General features: G+C 43.0%; 1 protein-coding gene across 1 annotated transcript in view; it reads right to left on the reverse strand.

Annotated features, from left to right (window-relative positions):
- WWP2 (WW domain containing E3 ubiquitin protein ligase 2) overlaps positions 1-27,520 on the reverse strand; it is a 143,788-nt gene that overhangs the window by 38,774 nt on the left and 77,494 nt on the right. The window contains exons 7-8 of the mRNA XM_055412418.2: positions 20,473-20,600; positions 7,685-7,895 (exon numbers count right to left, since the gene is read on the reverse strand). Coding sequence (XP_055268393.1) covers positions 7,685-7,895; positions 20,473-20,600 — 339 coding nt within the window. The remainder of the gene's footprint in view (positions 1-7,684; positions 7,896-20,472; positions 20,601-27,520) is intronic.

Genomic DNA, 27,520 nt, shown 5'->3' on the forward strand with positions numbered 1-27,520 from the left:
GAGCAAAAATGGATATATACGCTCCCAAGGGCAATTTTGCAACTTGGTTAAAAACTTCTCCTACATGAACATCCTTTAATTCAGCAATTCTACTTCGAAGATATATCCTAAGGAAATAATTATGTGTCAAAGATTTAGCTGTAAGTGTATCTGTCACAGTATGTTGTAGCATGTTACAGAAAAACTGGAAAAAACCTAAATGCTTTAAAATGGAAAATTAGTAAGTTATGTTAATTCTATAATGAATATTCAGTCATTTAAAATATTATTTACAATATGCTGAGTGGAAAAACTAGCATGCATAAGATAAACAAAATTTTGTTTAAAAACTATAAAAATACACTGCTGCTGCTGCTAGGTCACTTCAGTTGTGTCCGACTCTGTGTGACCCCAGAGATGGAAGCCCACCAGGCTCCCCCGTCCCTGGGATTCTCCAGGCAAGAACACTGGAGTGGGTTGCCATTTCCTTCTCCAATGTGTGAAAGTGAAAAGTAAAAGTGAAGTCGCTCAGTCGTGTCTGACCCTGAGCGACCCCACAGGTTGCAGCCTACCAGGCTCCTCCATCCATGGGATTTTCTAGGCAAGAGTACTGGAGTGGCTTGCCATTGCCTTCTCAGTAAATCTAAAATGCCACCAATTATAAGATTTTTAACATATCACCAAGAAAGAAGAAAAAAAAAAAAACTCTGCCAATTAAACTATAACATTCTAATGCTTGTAAATCACATCTTGATTCTAAAGAAATTAAGTGTGAAATAACGTACATATCAGAATCTACAAAACATGGGGGTCAGGGGGAGTCACGTATACATGTAAAATTTTTATATGATCAGTTCAGTTCAGTTCAGTTCAGTCGCTCAGTCGTGTCCGACTCTCCGCGACCCCATGAATCACAGCACGCCAGGCCTCCCTGTCCATCACCAACTCCCGGAGTTCACTCAAACTCATGTCCACAGAGTCGGTGATGCCATCCAGCCATCTCATTCTCCGTCGTCCCCATTTCAGACAAGACACAAAAGGCACGTGAAAAAGATGAACAAACTTGACTACTTAAAATTTGAACTCCTGTACAATAAAAAGCAACATAAAAAGGTTAAAAGACAAGCCACAGAAAATATTTGCAATGCACATAACTCAGAGGCAATTGGTAGCCAGCACATATTAAGAAATCCAGATTATAACAGATAGCCAAACAGAAAAATTGACAGAAAATATGAACAGGCAATTCACAAGAAACTCAAAAGCCAAATTTTTAAAAAATATAAAAAGCGTTTAATCTCAAGGATAATGAAGAAAATTCAAAGTAAAACCGGCACGAGACACCCCATTCACATCCCTCAGACTGGCCAAAGTGAAAACTATCTGACAATTTTGTTTTAGCAGGAATGCTTATGTATGCTCATAGGAGTGTGAACTGGTGAACTGACTCAAAAAGCAATTTGACAGCATCTACTAAAAGTGAAAACCTTCATCCTCCTACAAAGAAGAAATTCCAGTTTGAGTATTTGCCCTAAAGAAACAAACATGCACACAAAAAGGCATGCACAGAACACACTTCATTGTAGCATTGTTAATAAAGGCAAAGAGGTAATTATAATATAAATAAATACAAACACAAATGTTATTTTTATATTTATATATCTATCACATACATAGTAAACATAAATTTTAATTATAACAAAATTTTACCTATTCATACAACAGAATACCATAGAGCAGTTTAAATGAATGTCCCCAGTTCCATGTATCTCTGTATACAGGGAATCGATGAGGCATTCACAGGGACTTTCAACTTTATTTATAATGTCTTCTTCATCAAGAGGTTAAAAAACAAGGTAAGGAGGGGGAGGTTTATACTAAATGCAGCATAATGTTAAAGTTTGATAAGACTGAGTTGGGGAGCCCACAGGTATTTCTTATATTACTTTCTATTCTTATTTAAATGCTTAAAATATTTTACAATGAAAAAAATAAAATGTAAAAGCACATGCCCTAACATTATAAATTTTGGTAGATGTGTGTTTAATGTTTACATGTACATGTGTGTACATGTGGTCTTGGGCAAACCACTTAAGGTTTCCTCATTTGCAAAATAAGGGTAAAGCATAGTAGCTACTACAGAGTGCCATGAAGACTGAAAAAACCCACCTATGAAACCTATGACTCCCAGCACACTGGAAGCATTTAACATGTGTTCAGTTCAGTTCAGTTCAGTCGCTCAGGCGTGTCCGACTCTTTGCGACCCCATGAATCACAGCACGCCAGGCCTCCCTGTCCATCACCAACTCCCGGAGTTCACTCAAACTCATGTCCATAGAGTCGGTGATGCCATCCAGCCATCTCATTCTCTGTCGTCCCCTTCTCCTCCCGCCACTATTACTAATGATCAGGCAAAAATAGATATAAGGTGCATGAAAAGTGTCAGTGGTTATATCTAGGTGGGTGTCTGTTGTTGCTGTTTCTTCTATTTTTTTTCCAATTTTTCAAAAAAAAAACCTATAAAAAATTGTAACAGCTAAGAGTCGGACATGACTGAGCTACTGAACTGAACTGAACTGATTGAGAATGAAAACACTTATCTAGTCATTCAACAACCACTTCTCACTCCATCGCTCTAGAAGCCAAGTACTACGCTAGGTACTGGGAATACAAAAATGGAGGACACAGTAACACCAGCTCCTGAGGCGCTCTCAAGAAAGTGTAGTAAAATGAAAATTCCTAATTACACCCAAAAACATACATAGAGCAGGGCGAGAACTTCTCATGAGCCAGCCCTGACACAGTAGAATCTTTGGAAGCAAGGATTTCATTCTGAGATGAAGAGGAGGAAGCCAATAACATGTACTATCTGGCATTACCTAAGCATGTAATAATCCTTGCAGAGTCAAGAACTAAACCATACTACTTAGCACAAAGGGACAGATTCTCCCAGTATAATCCTTTCATCCTTCGCTACTCAAAGTATGGTCCATGGCTCACACTGTTACTGTTCAGTGACCAGAAAAGTTCAGAAATTTGTAGGCTTTTAGAAACTTTTGTACCGATTTGACATTGCCACAACATCCAAATACATGATCTGTAGATCTGTTTCATTAAATAGAGGGCCAAAGTAAGAGTTCATAAGAGACTGAAAAAAAATTAAAACAAACAAAAACAGTGGGGGGAAAAAAGGACTAGTTTTTCACAGACAGTTTGAAAAGCACTGTTTTAAAACTCCTTGGGTAAGGATCTTTGGCTAGCAACAAAATTGAGTTTGGAATGAAATTCAATGGCAACGGCTGGTTTATAACTTAGCAGAGAAGCTGCAAATTCCAATGTCTCTTAAAGTGTCTCCATGAAGAAAACATCAAAGAACTCTTACCAGGTTGTCATCCTTGATAATGTGTCAAGGATCACCTGGAGAAAGGACCTCTAGGTCTGCAGAATTGGACCTGGGGGTGAGGGGAGATGGCAAATCCAACAGATCCAAAGAACACCCTCCTCAATTAATTCTCCTCTGAGGCAGGAAACAGCCAGGGCAGCCAATGACTGCGGGAGGAGAGGGATGGTGTGAAATGGCAGCGCTGAGGTAAGCCAGCAGAGTCCAAACACAACGGCCTCCCTTATGTAAGAAACCACAGCGCGGCGCGGGCTGCCAGGCTGGAATAATGTGCCTCTGTGCGCAAGGGCCTGGGCGAGCAGCAGGGCCTGGGACGCACTTGGAGTTTATCTAAGCCATGTACACACGGTCTGTTAATGAGCATTTGGTCCCCAAAGTGGGCTCCCTGCTGATAAAAACCAGATGCAGGGCCAGCTGATCAAAGCAGGCCTCCCTCCCCACTGCCCTTCGCCCAGGCCACTATCTCACCAAGTCTCTTCGAGCCTGCCTGGCACCCCTTCCCTTGACAGACGTTCACAGGCTGAAAGCGCCACACCCTTCCAATTGGCTTCTTTCTCACTAATTAAATTAAAAGGTATAGCAGGCAGGAGGAGGGTTTGGAGACCGGGAGAGAGGAAAGGGATTAAGGGTGTTCTGTTTGGATTGAGGCAGCCCAGGTTTTGGTGGCCTTCAGTCACTAAAACACAGGCGGATGTGACATCTTTATGACCAGTTGCATCTGCTGCAAGTTTCAGAAAGGCCATGTGGCAACTGGAAAAATAAGCCCTTGGCATCCTCAAGTGAACTGTGCCCGACTGCTCTGTGAGGGAGATGAAGGGTTGAGAAGGTAAGGCTGGAAAGAGACAAGAGTCGGTAGCATGTCTCAAAAAAAGCTGTCCAGCGTGGCTCACAAAGGCCACGCAAAAGGGGAGATATGCTCCGCAGTGTTTCCCAGGCATGAAGACCCCTAGTGAGCAGGAAGGAGCATCCCAACCCTTTGAGAGAGTCATACGTGAACCCAAAGCCAGACAACCTAGTGAGGGACCCATTAAGGTCTTGCCCTTGGGAAGAAAATGTAATTCCTGTCACAGGTCCTCTTTATTTGAGGCATCAAAGAAGCAGAAAACATTCATCCAGGTGGAGGAAAAAAAAAATAGATATGGCATTTAAATTGTTTCATTGCAGTTGCTCAGTCGATCAGGCATGTCCAACTCTTTTGCAACCCCATGAACTGCAGCCCGCCAGGCTCCTCTGCCCATGGGATTTTCCAGGTAAGAATACTGAAGCAGGTTGCCACGGACTCCTCCAGGGGATTCCCCCTGACCCAGGGACGGAACCCATGTCTTCCACGTCTCCTGCATTGGCAGGAGGATTCTTTACCTGGCAGGTGGATTCTTAAGTCACATGGGACATCCTCAAAAAACTGGTTCATTAATGCACTACAAGTATGTCTTGGGAGCTGACTTTGTGCCAGGCTCCTTGCCATCTTGGCATTTACAGCCCAGCTGGGTAGAGGGATGCAGAACAGGCAGTTATGTGTGAGAGAAGAATTGCAATACACAGAGCGGTCTGACCTTGTCTACTGGGGATTGAGGAAGGATTCCCAGAGCAAGTGCTGATTAATCTGGGACCTGAAGATGGATAGAAATTAATGGACAAAGTGGCGAGGAAGGTTTCAGAGAGGGGTAACCAGCATGACAGACGGTCCCCAACCCAGAGAAAGGGCGCTATACTTGTCAAACTAAAATAAGTCATTATATGGGTAGAGCTTAGAGAGCAGAGAAAAGCAAAGCGTGTCTTCCATGGAAGGTTTGAGGGGCAGATGAGGCCTTGTCCTGCAGAGCTTTTTCAGGTCTTATTAAGGATTTGAGAATTGACTCCTAAAGATAAGAGGAAACCAGTGAGGCATTCTAGGTGGTGAAATGCTATGTTCAGAATTTTATTAAAAGGTCAAAAGTGGTTCCCCTGACTCCTGAAAGTAAGATACCAAGAAGGGAGGGATGAGCCATCTTGTCTGGATCTCCTGAACTTGTAAGTAAGCTGCTAGGGTGGAGATGGCAGGACTGTGAACTGGAAGGCTCAGGGTGGAAAGTGTGACCTTTCTGGCTTGCCATCACAGAGCGGAGAACTGAAAGCCTGCCATCTTCACCGCCACGCACTCAGCTCTGCCAGTGGCAATCGCCAGGCCCCGAGACAGCCCGCACAGTACCAGGACTAGCAGTGGGCACCCGGAAGCCCCTCTGGGTGCAAAGCTGGGTCCAATGCCCTTCTCCGGACCATCACCCGTGCTCAAGTGGGAAGCAGCCTCCTCAGACCCACCATCCCATTCTAAACACTCCAGGGAGAAGATGCTGCTCAAACTCTACCCAAGAGAAGCGGTTCAGCCTCTGGTTGGGATGGGTTGGGAGGCCAAGTAGGAAAACCAGCTTTTCTGAGCTGCTCTGACCGCCAGACTCAGAATAAAGAGTGTTTTCAGGGCCTGGAGTTTTCCAGCTGCCTGGAAACAGGAAGGGCCCAATCCAGGAGAACAGTAACCCTCACACACGCCCTACACATAAAGACGCCTTGAGCCAGTAGCCCTAATTGCCTGTGACTGACACACGGGAGGGAAGCCCGCCTTCCAGGCTTTGCTCAGTGGAAAGCAAACAAACAGGCTCCTGAGGCACCCGGGCGGCCATCTTCTCTCCCTCTGCCAAAATGATCCCACTCTGCTCCTCCCAAATTATATACAGATTTCAAATTATAAACCAAACAAACGTCTTTCGAGTATTCCTTACCACATACACAAGAGAAAAAGAAAAAACAAAAAAACCTCTGTAGGAAGGAGTTGCACGCAAGCAAGTAGTTATAAATCTTTTCACAAAATGAAAAATTTCACAGAAGACTCTGGAGCCACCTCTCAGTACCCCCTGATTCTCTATGGGGTCTGAGGGATTAAAAACCATTTGTGATATTTTTCATGTGTTCATCGTGTTTTGTTAAGAAATGTAAGTTCAGTTGTGTGCCAGATGCTTGGGATGCGAGATGTAAGTGGTGAAAATCCCAAATGCCTTCAGATTTAGGATTTTTTGTTTGTTTGGACATGGGGTTTTCTAAAGTGGCTGAAGAACAGTATGGTGTGTTACACATCAGTATACCATCCTTCCCTTTTATCACAAGGGCTTCCCTGGTTCCAAGCTGATAACCAGGATGGGCGGTAGGACCACATGGAATTGGCCCTGACAAGTGACTGGGAGCCCTGAGATAAGACTGTTTCCCAGTTCAGAACCATTCCCTTCTTTTATGATTCTTTCACAACCACTTCAAAAATATCATTCACCAGGTGTAACACTCACATACACTGCCTTATTGGAGCCCCTTAAAGAAATCAATCCTGACTATTCATTAGAAGAACTGATGCTGAAGCTGAAGCTCCAACACCATGGCCATCTGACACAAAGAGCCAACTTATTGGAAAAGACCCTGATGATGGGAAAAATTGAGGGCAGGAGCAGAAGGGGGCAGCAGAGGATGAGATGGTTGGATAGCATCACTGACTCAACGGATGTGAATTTGAGAAAACTCCGGGAAATGGTGAAGGACAGGGAAGCCTGGCATGCGGCAGTTTACAGGGTCACAAAGAGTCAGACATGACTGAGTGACTGAACAACAACGAATTCCTGAGGAGGCAGTTAAGAATGATTATCACCTCTACCTTACCGAGATGGTAAGTCACTTGGGCAAGGTCATAAAGGGTCAAGTTAGGATTCAAACCCAGATCTATTTGATTCTCAGGTCCCTGCATTTCATTTCCTCTCGCTTTTGGCCTACGGGGCCATCTTACTGTCACCCAAGGCCTTTAGCATGAGATTTCATTCTGAACCAAAAGGTGGCAAGAAAACTATGACTCCACGTTAACATCAGCCCCAGCCATGGAAAAACATACAGTAATACTCAGGGCCTAAGGTCCTCCATGGGCCATTGAGATAAAATGTGAGGGAGAAAAGCTGTTTTCTAGGCAGGATCTGGGCAAACCCAGTGATTTTGGAGGGCAAAATGAGCTCCTTGTTCCATAACAGCCACACTCTTTGAGTCGAGCTGTTCATTTCAAGTCACCGTATAAGGTAGCATTGATTCAGCCCCAGATGATTTAGGTCTTTTTCAAGATTTATGTAGAACCAGCAGTCCTTCCACACCTTCCTCGCTCCTATGCATGGCAGCCTCCCCAGGGACTGCTAGCCACCAGGTCATAAATAACCATGTTGTTTCTGGCCTGGTGAGGGAGCCCCAGTTGGGTTTTTTTCTAGGGGGTCAGGGGGTGCTGTGGTGGGACAGAAGGCTACTCACCCAGCAGGCAGAGCATCAGGGGCCTGGGCGGCTGTGGGGAACTGCTGAGTGCCCGAAGTGCTGGGCTCCTCCCCTTCGGCCGGCGTGGCCGTGGCAGGGATAGCCGCAGTGGTGGGGTTCGGGGTCACACTGGACACTGCAACAGGCGGGGATGCCACACCAACAACAGAGGGTTCTTCGGGATCAGTGGTTGCAGTGGGTTCGTCATTCACTGAAAATACAGAAATGGTATTTTAGAGATCAACTCAGCACTGTGTTCACATTTACCAGGTTTCTCACTTAAGTGGTATAACGCAGTACCTACAAGGGTACCACAAATGTTACCCGGTGACAACAAAAGGTTTTACAAAACATAATACTGGAAAAGACAGCAAGTCAGTAAGAGCCTGCGAGAAAAAAAAAAGAAAAATGGAAGATGGACCTGAAATAAATAGATTATTAAATATTACCTCCTTTATATAACTTTATTAAAATTTTCTAACACACTATGGTTACATTTATTGCAATAAAAGCAGCAGGAAAAGTAAGGCACCAGGGAAGTATGTTAGTGATACATGGAGCATAGTCAAGGCCAAAGTCAAGTTTATAGGGTTTTCTTTAAACTTGTCACTTGTCTGCTAGGTGCAAATAAATATCACCTTCTTTCAAAAAGCTCCATTCACACTAAGAGGTAGTAAACTCTGAGTAACGTGCTTGTTCTTTTAAAGATACATACTCAAAGTGGGGAGCAAAGATTAATAGCCTACACAGAAAAGATGGCATTCAGAGATAAGGGGCTTGTCTCCAAGGGAACAGACAGAGATAGAAGTGAAACGAGCTGATTCCTGAGTCTCCTCATTTCTCCATGTCTTTGATGATCACTCATGTTCACAAGGACCCCAAGGCACTGCAATATCCTCTCACTCAGAAAGGAACCAAACGTGGTCTCAAACATTTAAAATTCTTTGAAAATGGATAAGCCATAAATATACAGAGAATTTTCCACATATGTGATTTGGGCTTCCCTGGTGGCTCAGACAGTAAAGAGACCAGTAAAGGAGACCTGGGTTCAATCCCTGTGTTAGGAAGATCCCCTGGAGGAGGGAATGAATATCCACTCCAGTATTCTTGCCAGGAGAATCCCATGGACAAGAGGAGCCTGGCGGGCTACAGTCCATGAGGTCACATTGAGTTGGACATGACTGAGTGGCTAACATATATATACATTTACACTAGAATTCCGTAGTAAAACCCCCTTGGTTTAGCCTCATCTTTGTAATTCAGAAACTCTTTTTGGTGTTTCCAAAATCACTGTGGATGCTGATTGCTGCCATGAAATTAAAAGACGTTTAATCCTTGGAAGGAAAGTTATGACCAACCTAGATAGCATATTAAAAAGCAGAGACATTATTTTGCCAACCAAGGTCCGTCTAGTCAAGGCTATGGCTTTTCCAGTGGTCATGTATGGATGTGAGAGTTGGACTGTGAAGAAAGTTGAGGGCCAAAGAATTGATGCTTTTGAACTGTGGTGTTGGAGAAGACTCTTGAGAGTCCCTTGGACTGCAAGGAGATCCAACCAGTCCATTGTAAAGGAGATCAGTCCTGGATGCTCATTGGAGGGACTGATGCTGAGGCTGAAACTCCAATACTTTGGCCACCTCATGCAAAGAGTTGACTCACTGGAAAAGACTCTGATGCTGGGAGGGATTGGAGGCAGGAGGAGAAGGGGACAACGGAGAATGAGATGGCTGGATGGCATCACCGACTCGATGGACATGAGTCTGAGTGAACTCCGGGAGTTGGTGATGGACAGGGAGGCCTGGTGTGCTGTGATTCATGGGGTCGCAGAGTTGGACACAACTAAGCGACTGAACTGAACTGAACTGAATGGCCATCCAGACCCTTACTGAATATTTCTTCTAAGAAACAGCTTACTATAGAGCCATTCAATTGTTTTTTTAACGTTTTATTTGTATTGGGGTATAGCTGATTAACAATGCTGGGATAGTTTCAGGTCTCTGATAGAACAGCAAAAGGACTGAGCCATACATATACATGTATCCATTCTCCCGCAAACTCCCCGCAAACTCCCCTCTCATCCAAAGAGCCATTCCACTGTTGAACAGAAGTAGCTTCCAGAAAGCCATGCCTTATGTTAAAGGAAATTCCACTTGATGGTTTTAATCCCCATGCTCTCAAGCAATACAGAATAAATATCTGGCCACCCTGTTTCTCATTCACTTTCTCTGTTCCAATAAAAGGCCTACCATTTCTTTGATGTCTCCAGGTCACGCCCTATTCTAACGGCCTGGCTGCCCTTTTCTAGTTATCTTCTATTGCCTTTATTTCTAAATAATGATATCACAGCTGAACATAATAAATGAGATAACATCAGACCAGCAGAGTTAGATTTCCAATATAAATAATAACAGCAATGTTTAAAGAACACCAGTATGTACCAAACAAAATGCAAAGCCTTTTAGATGATCTCATTTAAGCCTCATACACAACCCCATTTTACAGTTGAGGAAACTGAAGCTCAAAGAAGTTAAATAAACTTCCAAGGTCATAGGGCACCTAATTCACACCCCTGCTGTCTGACTTCAGAGCCTGAACCACTCACCTGCTACACACTATTTCTCCCTCTCTGCACATCCTCTGATGTGACCCAGGATTATAATAACTCAGAAGCAACCACATGATCCTGTCAGCTAACATAAGATCAGTTGTCAGCTGAAACTATAATTTCTTCATATATGATGCCAAGCTTGATCTCAACAAACAGCAAAGAGCCTAGGAACCACCTATGATTAATTTAAATAATCTGCTTTCCCTCCAATATATTAAATATTGTCTGACATGCAGAGTAAATTAGTTAATAAACAACTGTATTTTGTGCAACTGATGTTTCCCCAACATAAGTGCAAGAATTTTTATTTATATTCCCAGTATCTTGGTTGAGTTAGTAAAACACAACAGATGGCAAGTCTCTTTACACAAAATCTATAAATTTTACTCAATTTCAATTTAAAAAACCATGACTTTTTTGAGAACCAAATATATTTATTCAGTAATTTATAAGGAAAACTAAATACAGAAGAATAGCCATTAACATTCTAGAGATGAAGAGTCTTATGTGTATGAGGAAGTAGGGGCAGGGGTGTTCTCCAAAGTGTTAGCTAGCACATACTATAAAGTTACAACAAATAAAATAATGTGGCACTGACACATGAATAGGCAGATGTCGATTAAATAAACAAGAAAGTTCAGAAACAGAATTAAATACACATTGGAATTAAGTAATTCAGTATATGACAAAGGTAACATTTTAAATTCCTACAGAAAAGACAGACTGTTCAGTAAACTGTACTATGACAAGTGGGTAGTGTTCTAGACAAAAACTGAGTTACATCCCTATTTCACTCCTTGCATCAAAATCAACTCCAGACAGACCAGAGATTTTGACATAAAGAGGAAACCATGAAGGAACTAAAGAACATAGAGGAGAATACTTTTACAATCTCAAAGCAAGCAGAAAAGATTGTTTAAGGTATCATACAAACTCTATCAATAAAGGTCACACTCTGTGCTTCCACTGGTCAGGGAACTTGGACCCCACAAGCCATAAGACATGGCCCAAAATAATTAATTAACAAAATAACCCCCCAAAATCTAAAAGTCATAAAAGATTGATGAATTCAACTATATTCATTTCTTAATTGAAATGGCAAAAAAAAAAGCAAAAGCAAAATTAAAACAGAAAACAATGAACTGGGAAAGATTATCAACTCATATTACAGACCAGTGGCTAATTTCCTTGAGATGAAAAGAGCTTCTACAAATCAACAAGAAAAAAAAAATGCACAGAGACACTTCACAGTGAAGGAAATACAAATTACCCCATACATATGAAGTACTCCCATCAGGAGGCACAGAATGTCTGGTGTCTCTCCTGTAATGTTAGCAGTCATTGATGATTATTGTCTGAATCCACTAATTGGTGAGGGACTGCAAAACAGTAATAATCTATCATCCCTCTAAAGAGGAATTTCCCCTATCAACTATTCGGTGGACTTCCCTGGTGGTTAAGAATCCACCTTGCTATCCAGTGGACACCAATTCAATCCCTTGTGATGCCACAGTGCAACTACTGAAGCCTGCCTACGCTAGAGTCCATACTTCGCAACAAGAGAAGCCACTGCAATGAGAAGCCCATGCACCACAACTAGAGAGGAGCCCCTGCTCTCTGCAACTAGAGCAGCGAAGATCCAGCACAGCCAAAAATAAACCAATGAATGTATTTTTAAAAAAAATTATTTGGCTACCTCAAGGTTCAGTTTGTGAAGAAAAAGAAGGAGAATAGTTGGAGTCTTTCCTTTTATTTACCAGTTTTCAGAAGAATGAGCTGATACTCTCACATCCTCCCAAAAAAGTGACATTTTATTCTGTTAAAAATCATTATGAATTCTTGGATTAAATATGTTTCAAGTATTTCGTTCATGCTGGGAAAGACTGAAGGCAGGAGAAGAAGGGGATGACAGAGGATGAGATGGTTGGATGGCATCACTGACTCAATGGACATGAGTTTGAGCAAGTTCTGGGAGATGGCAATGGACAGGGAAGCCTGGCGTGCTGCAGTCCATGGGGTCACAAAGAGTTGGACACAACTGAGCAACTGAATAACAAGTATTTCAATCTGCTGTGATTATAGTTTTTATTGGAACTAAAACTGTTTCCTTCTTTGACTGGGGTTAACAGGAGACAGAAGGGGCAAAGATTTTCAAGTCGGTTTCAAGTTTTTCGGAGAAAGTTCTAAGATTGTTTAAGTGGGAAAGTGAAGAACAGCAGGTTTACTGTGCTAACATTTACGTGTATACGTTCAAATAATATATATCGACATGCTTGTATATTCAAATTGGAAAGAATTATAAGAAACAGAACAGGGACTGCCTCTGGGGAGGGAAGGGGAGGCTGGAGGATGAGAACAGAAAAGAGACTTTCTTTACACTGTTTAAGCTTTTTTACTTTTGTATAGAGTGTTGACAACATGTATGTACTGCCTATTAAAAAATTACGATGAAATTGTCAACCAGGAAAAGAATAAAACCAGAGCCTTGTGGCATGCCAGTGGAAAAGACTGTCCAGTCAATACTATTTGGATTTGACCATTTGTGCAGCTGCAAATCTAGTTACAAGGGTTCCCACAAGGACTGAGTCTGTGCTCAGAGCTATCCGAGAGCCTGTGATTTACCAGAGTCATTCATCTGTTTAAGAGTTTTGTGCTATCTCAAGTTTGGATTGGAGACAAAATATGAAAGCCAGAAACTAGCATTGAAACTTTATGCGTCCATGCTTATACTCTCTGCTCTCAAAAAACTCTGTGTTTGTGTATGTACAGACATACATCAGAGTTATTGCAGGTGTGATTCCAGATCACCACAATAAAGCAAATATCATGATAAAGCAAGTCACATAATTTTTCTGCTTGCCAAGGGCATATAAGTTATATTTACACTATACTATACTCTATGAAGTGTACAATAGTATTATGTCTTAAAATATAATGTATACTTTATTGCTAAAATGCTAACCATCAACTCTTTTGCTGGTGAAGTGAAGTGAAGTCGCTCAGTCGTGTCCGACTCTTTGCAACCCCATGGAGCCCACCAGGCTCCTCCATCCATGGGATTCTCCAGACAAGAATATTGGAGTGGGTTGCCATTTCCTTCTCCACTTTTGCTGGTAGAGGGTTTGAAATATCGCGAAAATTATCAAAATATGACAGAGACACGAAGTGACCATATGCTGTTGGAAAAATGGTGCCACAGATTTGCTTGAGGCAACGTTGCTACAAACTAATTATCTGTGACATACAATGGGCTTCCCTGGTGGCTCAGTGGTAAAGAATCCGCCTGCCAATTAGGAGATGCAGGAGACATGGGTTCCATCCCTGGGTCAGGAAGATCCCCTAGAGAAGGAAATGACAGGCCATTTCTACTATTCTTGCCTGGGAAATCCCACAGACAGAGCCCAGAAGGCTACTATCCATGGGGTCACACAGATTCGGACACAACTTAGCAACTAAACAACAAATGAAGCATAATAAAGCAAAGATGATAAGATAAGGTGTGCCTGTATATATATACATGTTCTTAGAAGATAAGGGCTTGAAATTTCAGAATTAAATCCACCCCATCGCAGCTTATAGTCAGGAGAAACCAAAGTTCAGACAATTCAGTTACTGCCCCATGGTCACCCTGGTAAAATAGTGACAGAGCACGATCCTTGAGCCACAACTTAAAGTAGAGAGAAAAACTGGATTGTCAAAGACGAGGAGTTGCAATTTCACCACCCCTTAGAGAAATGCAGCATGTTACTTTTAAGCTCTATTCAATATAGCCAATGTTCTCTCTTAATCCTAATTATTTGATGTACACAATTTATCTGTCCCAAAAGATGGTATCCTTCTTGAGAATGAGGGAAAACCTGTTTTCCTTTGTTTTTCGCTACTTTTACTCTCTAGTTCCTATGTCCTTGCCTCCATCCCCCTGCTCACCTCAGCCCCGCTTCTCCTCAGGCTCTTCCTACTGCTTCAGCCCAGACGGGTCCCTCTGCAGAGCCCACAGCACCTGTGGTCTCAGCTACTCAACCACACAGCCCCTGTGACATCTACTGTGTTTGCACTTGGCGGACTGTGTCTTTTCAGCTTCTTCCCTGAAACAGACTATAGAGCAGAGGCTTATTTTATACTTCTTTACACTGTCATAGCACTTAGTAAAATGGCATTTGATAAACATTCATTGAACAAATACTTATTTAATAGGCCTAATAATCTAGCAAAAGATATCTGAAATAAATGTGCCTCACATTTGGATAACACTATCGTTGCAAAGCAGGTTCTTTTAAAAAATTTTAAATTTGGGAATAACTGAAAATTTATAGAAAAGTTGCAAACACAGTACAAAGATAGCATGCCCTTCATCCATGCTATATAATATTACTACCTTGCTTAACTATGGCACATTTGCCAAAGCTAAAAAAAAAATAACATTAGTACAATTATTATTAATTAAATCCCAGACTTTATCTGGGTTTCACCAGCTTTTCCACTAATGTCCTTTTACTATTCCAATTCTAATCCAGGATCCCATGCTGCTTTTCACAAGTTCACTCTCATGAGCTCCATTTTCTTCCTAATAACCCCATAAGGAAAGTGGTATTATCCCCATTTTACTGAAGGTAAAACAGAAGTACCATTTAGAGAGGTGGCAGGCAAGTAGCAGAATCAGCACTCAAATCCAGAAGACCACTAAACAAACACAATGGAAGGGGCTGGGGGAAAGAGAAACAGAGATGGCTTAGACAGCTCTCATGTATGGGAAGAAAAGCTGGGTACCAAGATGAGAGGGTAAATGGGGTAAGGAGGCAAAATGCCTGATTTCTGCAACTGTGGGTATTTCACAAAGTTCCCTCTGTGATGTTGGTTAAACACTGTAATGTTATGAATCAGATATTCATTGAGGGCTCAGACATACTCTAGTCACAGTTAGCCAAAAAGAGATCAGGAATTGGAAATTCTTCTGCTTAATCCTAGACACGCTGCCAGCTCACTGTGTGTTCCAAGATCTTTAGGTGTGTGTGTGGTGCAGCACAGACTCTCACTGTACACACACGTCTTTTCAGCCCCCTCACTCGGGTGTGGAAAAGGTGCCTGCCAACAATGGAGGCTTTTTAAACGGAAGACCAGCTCATAATATATGACACACGGTAAAGCAGTCAGTATCTCTCACCCGTGAAACCCAAGCAATGCCTTCCAATGCAATTGATCAACTCAGCTCTTCACGAGACCAACCAAAACTAGAAAAACAGTTCATAACTAGCATGACATGGTGGTGGGCAAGGATTATATAAAGAAAAGCAATTAAATTAGATGGAAAAAAGGAAAACTTGAAAATGGATAAAGCCATACTCTGTCACCTGATGGGAAAGTTCCATCTTTCCTTGGTCAGTACAAAGATTCAAACAATTTCCATTTACCTCCCACCAAGTTTCTAAAGGCTTCCCTGGCAGGTTACAGTCCCCATGGGGGCTGCGAAAGAATCGAACATGACTGAGCGAGTTACACTTTCATCTTTTTTTCAAGTTCCTAAGAATTCAAAGTCTGAAATTTGTTTTGAAAATATATAAGTTGTCAAAGCATATCATGGAGAAAAAGCAGTAAGATGGGACTAGCCTTTCCAGGCATTAAAAAAACATGTCGATAATCGAAATCATACAAGACTAGTTTAGAACCAGAAATAAATGGGATAAGTAAAGAGTCCAGAAATGAATACTCACTGCATATAAAAGAATATAAGAATATAGTGATAAACATGAAGTATCGCCACAGTGAAAAAAAAGCAACTAATGTTCACAGGATAACAGGATCTCGCTACAGGGAAAAATTAATTGAAACTCAGCCTTCATTATACATATAATATGAATGTATACATACATATGCATATACAGATATGCCACTATAATTTCTGGTGGGATAGTTTAACATGAAAAAAAAAGTAGAACAGAAGAAAATATTTATTCCATCTAGAGACAAGAGAGAATCTTTTCACTATGGAAGCAAAAGTTGAAATTACAAACACTAAAAAAAATGCTCAGGCACAATTTCTTTAAGTTTTTAACTACTTTTCTAGAAAAAACACAGAAAATGAGATAAAAGGCAAAACAAAAATATAATAAAAACTTATAATCATAAAAATGACCAGTAAAACTTGTGTACCTAGATATTTTACACACAATCGGATGACTAGTATTAAAAGGAAAAAAGACAAGTGTTCACAAAGATGTGGAAAAATTGGAACCTTCATTCACTGCCGGTGGGAAAAGAGTGCAGCTGCTGTGGAAAACAGTTTGAGGGTTCCTCAAAAGCTAAACACAGAATCACCATATGAAGCATCAACTCTGCTCCAAGGTATACAGCCAACAGAACCAGAAGCACAGACTCAGACGGATACTCAGACAGCCACATTCACCACAGCATTAGCCACAGCAGCCAAGAGGAGGACACAACCCAAATGTCTATCAACAGATGAATGGGCACATTAAACGTGGGAAACACACACAATGGAATATTATTTAGCCTGGAAAAGGAACAACACCCTGATACTGGTTACAGCACGGGTTAATCTTGTAAACATTATGCAAGTGAAATAAGCCAGAGTCAAAAGGACAAATGATTCCAGGTAAAACATGAAGTACCTAGAATAAGCAAATTCATAGAGACATAAAGTCGAACACAGAGGACTTCTCTGATGGTCCAGCGGTTAAGAATCCACCTGCTAATGCAGGTGGGTTCGATCCTCGCTCTGGGATGATTCCACACGCTGAGGGGCAGCTAAGCCCACATGCGGCAACTACTGAAGCCCGCACACTCAGAGCCTGCGCTCTGCAACAAGAGGAGCCACCGCATGAGAAGTCCACACACCGCAACTAGAGTAGACCCTGCTCTCGACAACTAGGGAAATCCCATGAGGGCAACAAAGACCCAGGACAGTCATAAACAAAGAAGCAAAAATAATGTAGGACAGAGGTTACCAGGGGATAGGGCTGGGGAACAGAAGGAAGGGAGAATGCTTTTGTGTGAAGGGTAGAGTTTCAGCATGGGAGGATGAAAAGTTCTGGAAAAGGATAGTGATAAAGCTAACACTGACAACTTACTATGTACCTGGCACTATGTGAGACATGCTACATGTCTTACATAATTTATTCCTTATAACAAGCCTAGGAGATATAAACTCTTGTCCTGATTTTATTAACTAGAAAACTAAGGGCCATCAAGTCCCTGGGCGTTTATACATACTACACGTGGGGATGCAGAATCTGACCACAGCCTGGGTGACTCCCGACCTTACATGCACGGAAATCATACTTAAGGGAGAACTGAGTGAGAGATGTATTTTTTTGAGGGGGATAGAGTTTTCAATAAAAAAAAATTAGAAAGTAAATCATTGCGCACAAGTCTCAATAAAGTGCTATGCCATTATCCTAGGCCCCGATTCCACCATTTCTAAAACCTTAGAAATATTATATTTATGCAGACAGGCTGTCATTCACCTTCTTTTTATAAAAAATGGATACTTTACAGTTGTGACAACGTGAAAAAACCACCTGGAACTCGGCTTCCTTTTTGCCCCAGATGTCTTTTTCATGCACAGCTGCAGAGCACAGCCAAAAACAGGCTTGCTAAATAAATCTTGTGGGTCTCTGGAAACCTTCCCTGGAGGCACGGCTCACTACCACCACCCTTTTGGAACTGGTCCTCACCGTTCAAACAGAGACATATTGAGGGATGGAGGTGTCCTCAGTCACAGCCACAACCCCCTTCTCATTTTGCGCTGCCAAAGAGACGGGGCTCCTGTCTGCTCCCCAAAGGAAAACTGAGACCTTCCTGTACCCTTTGGATAGACATTAAAAAGCCTACAGGTCCAGGCTGGCTGTGAGGCATGGTGAACCATCTTCAGAGCAGAAAAGAGAGAGACGAGACAGGGGCCAAGGCCTCAGTATTTGAATAGGCAGAAATCCCTAACGTGCAAAAATTGTCTTTCACAGACGGGTTTGGGAGCAGTTTGGACATTCAGACACAGCACCATAAAACATCTCTAAGGCAGTTTGGGGCTACAGATATTTGGCTTTCAGAAGACGTGACTGGCACCTGCCTCGTCTGCTGAAATACATAATGTTCCTGGAGATAAGGACAATACACGAAGGTACCTAAAAATAAGCCAAGGGGAAACACAGACCTGTTTAAACGTCCAAGGAGACTGACTCAAAGACCGTAACCATAGAAACGTAATTTACCCATAGCTGTTTTTTTTAATGTGGATTTTTTTTTTAAGTCTTTATGGAATTTGGTACATTATTGCTTCTGTTTAATGGCTTGGTTTTCTGGCCACAAAGCATAGGAGATCTTAGCTCCCCTACCAGGGATCGAGCCCACACCCTGTAGGGTGCCCATAGTGGGGTCCTACTCCTACCCATAGTAGGGAATTGTCTTTATAAGACAAGCAGAGATGGCTGAGGGAGACCAGCATCACAAGAATGGAGGCCCCTGGAAGGCCAGAGGCTGATCATGGCCGTGGCATTAAGGTAACAACTGATTCCACAAGCCAGTTCCCCTCGCCCATTTGTGAACACCAGCCCTCTTCTAAGGGTGACTTATTTTTCCAAGAGAAGCATGTTTACTGATGCTCATGGCGCTCACACGGTTTTCTCCAGCAGGGCCCATGGCCACCACCTTGCTGTCTGCACCACACAGATGGGAAGCCAGGTCACCCTTGGCTTCTGTGACTGGCAATGCCAGTGCCTGGACACGGTGGCTGGCACAGGAGCGCCAGGTGGGCTGAGACAGCAGCCCAGCCACTCATCCTCCTCACCTCCAGTGTGTCCTCGTCCTCAAGGCTCAGGGCCAGCTGGCCAACTCAGTTCCCGCAGGCAGGTCCCAAACTCCAGAGAGAAAGTCAGGCTACCACACTGCAGGACCCAGGCCACTCTGTCCTGCAGTCTGCCACAGACAACGTCATGGCCGACACCCTAAGCTATCACAGTGGCTCTGGAGCCCTCAGATGGTGCTGCCAGAGAACTGAAAGTCATTAGAAGGTAGTCCCAAACGATGCCTCCTGCTCAATAAGTTTGTTACAAAAAGGACAGTAACAATACCAGGGTAATGCTTGCGTGAAGAAGCTATGCTGCTATGTTCAATCCAATGACACTTAATTTTTAAGCTAATACTTTCAGTAAGTAAAAGAAATATTAAATAGTGATCTTGCTAAATAAAGATTAGAAATTAAATGTTGTGTTGTAAACATAATAAAAAGAATAAGACAATTTTGTAATTATTAAAAAGAAGAAGCTATGTTGCTCCAAATTTCCTGTCCTTGCCACACTTCTGCTACTACAAGCATCTACAAAATTATTTCAGTGTCATTTTCTGATTTAAATACCTTCATTCCCCCACCTACAGTTTATCAAAGCAAATGGCCATGACCCTTCCCAACTGCTCCAAATTAAGACAAACCACCAAATGACCAGAAATCACAAAAGATTTGACAATCCTCAAGATGTTTAGAAAAATAAACTTTTGGGGGATGGCTTTTCCCTTCTAAATTCAGCACTGTCCCGATGAGACGGAAGGAAAGCGGGACACAAATGGATTTGTTTTGAAACAGGTCCTTCTCTTCCCACTTACAGGGAAGCAGGATCAAGTGCAGAGAAGTTCGGTGTGGATGTGGAAGGGCTCTCCTCTCTCAAATGGGACAAATACTCTCAATGGAACAACCACAGGAGGCCCCCTGGTGGCACCAGGGCTTTGCCCGGGTTCAGCATCCCAACCCACTCAACAGCACCACCCACCATTTTCTCTAAGCCAGCTCTTAACAATAATACTTAGCCTTCTTTCTCCTTAGTCTGATCATTTCCATAAATTAGGGAAATGGAAAAAAAAAAAAGCGTCACTTAAAAAGATATCCCCTCTCAAGAAATCCAAGGTTGATAAGAAATTAATTTAAAAATTAATGCTTTTTATTTCTGTACCAAGGAAGGTTTGAGAAGAGTGCAGACATGTGGAGAATGAACTTGGCTGTACAGACTATGCCAGAGAGAAAAGAAGATGGGTCGCGGAAAGAATGATGAATTCAAATTCCATCTTCGTTTGGGAGTCTTCTCTCACCCACCCGGCATTCTGACACGGCAGGCAGAGTCCCGGCTCCATGTGAGCACAGCTTTAGTCTGGGCTGGCGCTCTGCACTGTCACTCACCTGTGCCATTGGCCAAGCCACTGTGGCTCGGGTTCTTGACGGGCTGGTGGTGACGGCTGCTAGTACCGGGGCTCTGCTCACCGGCTGCTGTGGCTGGTCTGGCTGAACCACTTGAATGTCTGTGCGTCCTGCAGGTTCAAAATATAAAACAGACAGACATAAGTTACCATGAAGAAGAAAGAGCTATGCCGCCACCTGAGTCACTGTATTCCCTCTCTCACTATTTATGGGAAATAAGCCCTGTAATATAGTCCTTCTGGTCTTTGACTCGACAGAAACTGGCCCCAAACGGAGAAACCCAGGTAAGCTTCCTTTTTGGTAAAAAGTACAGAAGGTAACTTTGGGTAAATTTTTCCACTTGAAGTAAACAAATCCAGAGTGAACTGCCCCTACATCTGAAATAACTGGCAAAATATCCTGTGACCATCACATTATTTTTATTGGGCTTGACCGTAAGAAGTAAACAAGAAAATCACTGGACGGGCTACAGACAACATATTTCTCCCATTAGCCAAAACAGCAGCCACAAACTTATCCAAATCCATTTGCTCTATAGCTAGAAACATGCCTGCCTTGGGAAAAAATGTTAAGGGCATTAGACAACTTCAACCAACATGAATGTTGCTATGTTTTACCTAGAAAATGTGACTCAACAGTCTATGCAAGTAAATTAGGAACAATGCAGAGAGGGATCTGTACAGGAAAAGTGGTGGAATTCAGCAAAAGAGACCGTCTGACATCTTCAGAGAACGCAAGGCAACAGGCAGTATGTGTTTCCACAGTCTTGTCATAGCTTGACTTCCTTCACCCAATGAAAATGACTGCGCTTCCCTGCCCTTTGGTTTCCGTTTTGTCAAAGGAAATTATTCTACTACTCCATCATTACATACAACTTTTCAACAGTGAGGGGACTTCTATACTACCCACAGAAGAAAAGACCACCCCTGTCCAGGGAGAGAGAGGTCCAGGGAACAATTTATAACCACAGGATGAGGGGCAGTGAGAATACCACCTACATTAAGTGTGGAAGCAAGGACGATGCTGAAGCTGAAGCTCCAATACTTGGGCCACCTGACAGGAAGAGCTGACTCACTGGAAAAGACCCTGATGCTGGGAAAGATTGAGGGCAGGAGGAGAAGGGGACGAAAGAGAATGAGATGGTTGGATGGCATCACCGACTGGATGGACATGAGTTTGAGCAGGCTCCAGGAGTTGGTGATAGACAGGGAAATCTGGCATGCTGCAGTTCATGGGGTTGCAAACAGTCAGAAACAACTGAATGACTGAACTGAACTGAAGGATGAAGGAAGTATTTAATATGCACTGGGCTAGAATATCAGGTTCCAGGTACCTGTGGTGTGCTGTGCATTTTGCACATATTATCTCATTTAACATGGCAACCGCAGAGGTCACCTACTATTATTATGTCCATTTTACAAGTGAGAAAACAGATGCCGAAAAAGTGAGCAATGGAGCAGAGATTTGAATCTAGGTACTCTAAGATCAAGAGTCCACACTCTCTGGTAGGCGGCTGGGGTGGGGCTAGGGGGAAGCCTGGACTTAAGCTGAATCCCTTTCAGGCTATTCAAAGGTCACTTGGCCAATGGTGAGATGAAGACCTTGAACAGAAAGCTCCCCCATGGGAAGGCTCCACACCCACCAGAACACCTCTGCTGGTGAGACATTCTGGTCCAGGATGTTGGGAAAAACTTGCAGCACAACAAACTCAGAGATTCCCAGGGGAAGGAAGTGGCCCCATGACTACCTTCTCCAACACGGTGGGTACACACCCAAATGTTTACAGTGACTGTCTTTGGATGCTGGGAATATGGATGTTTCCTTTTGTGCTTTCCTAGGTTTTTATGATTTTCTTCATTAAACTTGCCTACTTTTGAGGAAGGAAGAAACACAATTATTTAAAAAGAAAAAGTTTTTTCTTGGGCCAAAACTACAAAAAAAAAGAAAAAGAAGAAGAAAAAAGCCACCTAGCAAACCCTGGAGTCCTTGGTACCTAAGACTGCGTGGCAGTTAAAAATGGACAGGAGAGCACAACTGAGCTATGGAAATAAAGATTTAATTTGGACTGTTTTTCCATCTTATTTTTCCCTGAGCTAATTTCATAAATCAAAGCTGTCAACCACACCTCAGTCAAGAAAAATATTTCAGAGTCCCCACTCCATGGGAAGGAATATTAGCATTGAGCATTTTACCACAAGTCCTCGTCAAAAGCAGGAGTGCAGACTAGTTCCAGAGGGGAAGATGGTTGTTAGCTGCTGGTGAATGTGTGTGTGTGTTGAGGGCTGAGAGCTTGAGAGAGATCAAATTGGTTAATAGAAGGTTTATTTCAGCCAAGAATCCCCTTAAAAGGACAAAAGAAAAAAGCCTCTGTGATTGGGTGCTCAGAGCCCACAGCAGAGGGCCAGACCCTCCAGGCGGGGCAGGCCGCGTGGGGCAGCACAGAAAAATAGCCACCAGTTGTGTCACATGCACGGGCTCTGACAGGCCTGTGACTCCTTCCAGCCCCCTGGGCTCCTTGACCCTCTGCAGGGCAGCTGGGCATGACAACAGGGTGGGGCCTGTTACTCTCCCAGCCCCTCCCTCCCTTCCCCGAAAGGGCGTGTGGTCAGAGTTGAGAGAGAACACTTTCAGAAACGTTCAACCGCTAATGAGAGCAGCACAGCCTGAATGACAGGCGGGAGCAGCACTGGGGTCAGCCACACGCCAGGGGCGGCTGGGACCACTCTGCGTGAACTGCCGCCTCCTTGCCCATGGCCCATGGCCACCCCACTACCCGCCCAGCGCACACACGCACACACACAACACACACACACACGGCCACCCTACTACCCACCCACCATACACACAAACACACAGACACAACACAACACACATGCAACACACACACACGGCCACCCCACTACCTGCCCACCATACACATACAAACACGCATACACACAGACACACAACACACACACACGGCCACCCCACTACCTGCCCACCATACACACACAAACACGCATACACACAGACACACAACACACACAGCACACACAACACACACACAACACACACACACGGCCACCCCACTACCCACCCACCATACACACAAACACACAGACACACAGACACAACACAACACACATGCAACACACACACAACACACACACACACGGCCACCCCACTACCTGCCCACCATACACAAACAAACACGCATACACACAGACACACAACACACACACACAGCCACCCCACTACCTGCCCACCATACACACACAAACACGCATACACACAGGCACACAGACACACACACATAACACACACACAACATAACACACAATACAACACACACACACAACACACACACACGGCCACCCCACTACCTGCCCACCATACACACACAAACACGCATACACACAGACACACAACATACACACGGCCACCCCACTACCTGCCCACCATACACACACAAACACGCATACACACAGACACAGACACACACAAGGCCATCCCACTACCCGACCACCATACATACACGCACGCATACACATAGACACACACACACACCCTTCCCCTAAACACACACCCTTATACACACATACACACTTCCCCCAGATTCTTCCCTTGCCCTAAATGTGGAGCTTCCACTTTTCCCCTCTTGAATTGTCTTTAAAATAAGACTCTTAGAAAGAAGAGGCAGCCTGAACATAGGAGGAAAATCTTCTCTTCAGCAGTTGCTTCTTTGGGAGGACTCAGTTCAGTTCAGTTGCTCAGTCGGGTCTGACTCTTGGTGACCGCATGGACTTCAGCATGCCAGACTTCCCTGTCCATCACCAACTCCCGGAGCCTGCTCAAACTCATGGGAGGACTCACTCAACCCTTCAAAGATGGGACTGTGTTGTGATTAAAAAGCTGGCCCAAATGCTGAAACCACATACCATAAGCCAAAATAGCACCAGGACACAAGTAGGGTGATGGGTGGAGATGAGCTGGGCTCCACTACAGGCAGCCTGGCTTCGGCTCTGCCAGTGACTTCAACCTTGGCCTGATCCCTCCGCCATTTTGGGGGCGGGAGGGAACAGCTATGCAGACCCTGAGGCAGTCAAAAGGTGGCGGAACAGCAAAACTCCACAAATGGTTTTGAGTCCTCTAGTTACCGAGATTCAGCTCTCACTAGAGTATGCGCTTTCTCAGAATGCTGGTGTGAACTTACCTAAGTTCCTCTCTCAAGTCAGAAACTAAGGCCTCCCTAAGGAATACCAGTCAAGGTCCGGGTCCTGCGATTATCTCCAAATGCTCCAGAAAACGATCTGATGTAAGTGAGGCCCCCAGGAGAGGGCTCTTGGCTGTCCCTTGCCATTCAAGCTTTGACATTCAGTGCTGGCCTTGGTCCTCAGCTCACCCTGAGAGCCACAGCCTCAAATGCTATGAGACATTTGGCACTGTCCTTCATGAAAGCCAGTAACTTGCATTCAATCATTATTTTCTGACCTATAGGCCATGTTTTAGCGCTAGCAACAAAATAAAAAGAGTTCCTGACCTCAAGGATCTACATGTTAGGGGTAATAATGCAGTGATCGATAATTCTGCTCAGACACAAATTTGCATCACTCCCTATGAAGCTGGTGTGTGGGAGTCAGTGGCTAGTGAGTGAGGCTGGCAGGTAACTTAGCACTATCACCCAGTGTAGCTTTGTTGATCATCATCACATATGCAATAGTTTGTGTGGAGCATAAACAAAACTTTGTTTAAAAAAAAGGCAGCCTTACTATCGGTAATGTAAGTTAAAACAAAACGAAGAGTCAAAAGAAGTAATAGCTCACAAGATAGAAAAACAAAAGTTTCTGCTAAATTAAAAAATGAAATTCAAAATTTGGTGGTGGCTCAGAACTTGGGATTGGTAAGTCTATCATATCCCTTACGAGGAAATGGATTTAAAAAGCACTTCATTAAAATTCAAAGCTTCTGCCCTTCCAAAAACACTATCAGGAAAATGAAAAGCCAATCCCTAAACTGGGAAAAATTATTTGTAAAATATGTATCTGATAAAGGATTTCTATCGAGAATATAGAAGAAAAAATTTACAAAACTCAATAATAAGAGAATAAACCAATAAAACTAACCAAAAAGTTTTAAAAGACAAGATCTACAAACAGCAAATAAACACATGAGAAACGCTCAACATCAAGTCATTAGGAAAATGCAAATTAAAAGCACAGTGAGATACCATCACACAACTATATGAATAGACAAAGTAAAAACAAAACAAAAAAGCCTGACACACACAAACAAAAACAAAGCAAAAAAACCTGACAGTAAACAGTGTTAGTAAGAACACAAAGCACCCAGGTCTCTCAAACACTGCTGAAGGGAATGCAATGTGGTACTATCATTTTGCAAAAAACTTCGGCGGTTTCTTATAAAGTTAAACATGCACTTAGTGTACCAACCAGCAATTCAACGCCTAGGTATTTATACAAGAGAAAAGAAAACATGTTTATACAAAACTTGTAGGCAAACTATTTTGGGTGACTAGTCATAATTTTCAAAACCATAAAGAACCCAAATCCGTGAATTTAATAGACCGAATGTGGTACATCCACACAGTGAAACACTACTCAGCAAACAAAAGGAATGAACTAGTGATGATGAAACAACATAGATGAATCACAAATGAATTATGCGAAGCAGAAGGAGACAGACGCAAAAGGCTACAGAGTGTATCATTCCATTTTTATGACATTTAAGAAAAGGCAAAACTGCAGGGACAGGAAAAAATTAGTATCTGCCAGTAGCTGGAGAAAGAAGTAGGGGCTGACTGCAAAGGGGCAAGAGGGAACTTTGGGGGGAAATGAAACATTCCATATCTTGATTCCTGGTAGTGCTTACCAGACTCTATGGCACAGTGGTAAAGAATCGACCTGCCAATGCAGGAGATGCAAGAGACATGGTTTCGATCCCTGTGTGAGGAAGATCTCCTAGAGAAGGAAATGGCAACCCACTCCAGTATTCTTGCCTGGAAAATCCCATGGAGAGAGGAGCCTAGAGGGCTTCCGTCCATGGGGTAAGGAAGGGTTTCAGGTGCAGCTGTGTGACTGAGGACACACCAGACTCTATACTTCCGTCAAAACCCACAGAACTGTACACTGCATAGGGTTTATGTTACTGTAGGAAAACTATACCTCCACAGACCTATCTTCATTTTAAAAAGCAATCTGTGTGTTTCAGTCACCACAAAAACAACTCATCACATGAGAAAAATTTTTTAAGTAATCAAAAGTTTTAAAAGAAAACCTAGGTACATTATGAGGATAAGTGTGTGTTAGTCTCTCAGTCACGTTCGACTCTTTGTGATGCCATGGACTGTAGCCCGCCAGGCTCCTCTGTCCATGGGATTTTCCGTGCAAATACTGGAGTGAGTTGTCATGTCATTTCCTTCTCTAGGGGATCTTCCCCTCCAAAAAACACCCAGAAAAAAAGAACCTTGAACGGAATATGATTCAGGCAATACTCAGAACTCTACAAATACCCTGTATTAATAAATACAGGGATTCTTCAATGCCTGAGGACACATCTCTTGCAAATGTCAAGAATTCATGGCTGACCGGCTACTGGGTGCCAAGCATATTTTTCTATCTTGGTAAAAGAGGCCCAGAATACTAAAGGGAAGTTCTTTGACCTCAGAATTCAAGCCCATTAGCTCGGCAAAAGAGAAGTTCTGGGCAGAACCACTGATAGTGGGGTTTTTCCGCCCTTTAAATTTATTAAAGGAAAAAAAAAAAAAACAGACACAGAAGTTAAAATTGCCTAAATAACTTAAGACTGTTTTCACATCCCAATCCAGGGAATTGATTTTTGCCTAGATGACTAGAAGCAGAGGGTGGGCGTCTTGCCCCTCTTCCAAGTCCTCTTAACTGGGCATTGTCTTTTAATAGCAGCATGGAAACAAAACTGAGTGAGGCTGGGCCGGTTTCCAGTAAAAGAATCAGCAAAAAAAAAAAAAAAAAAGAACATTCACTTAAAATAGAATCATGGAGGGAAAAATGGGAAG

Source organism: Moschus berezovskii, chromosome 22 (assembly GCF_049115385.1).
Source record: "Moschus berezovskii isolate FMDL1 chromosome 22, NW_MosBer_1.0, whole genome shotgun sequence".
Lineage (NCBI taxonomy): Eukaryota > Metazoa > Chordata > Mammalia > Artiodactyla > Moschidae > Moschus > Moschus berezovskii.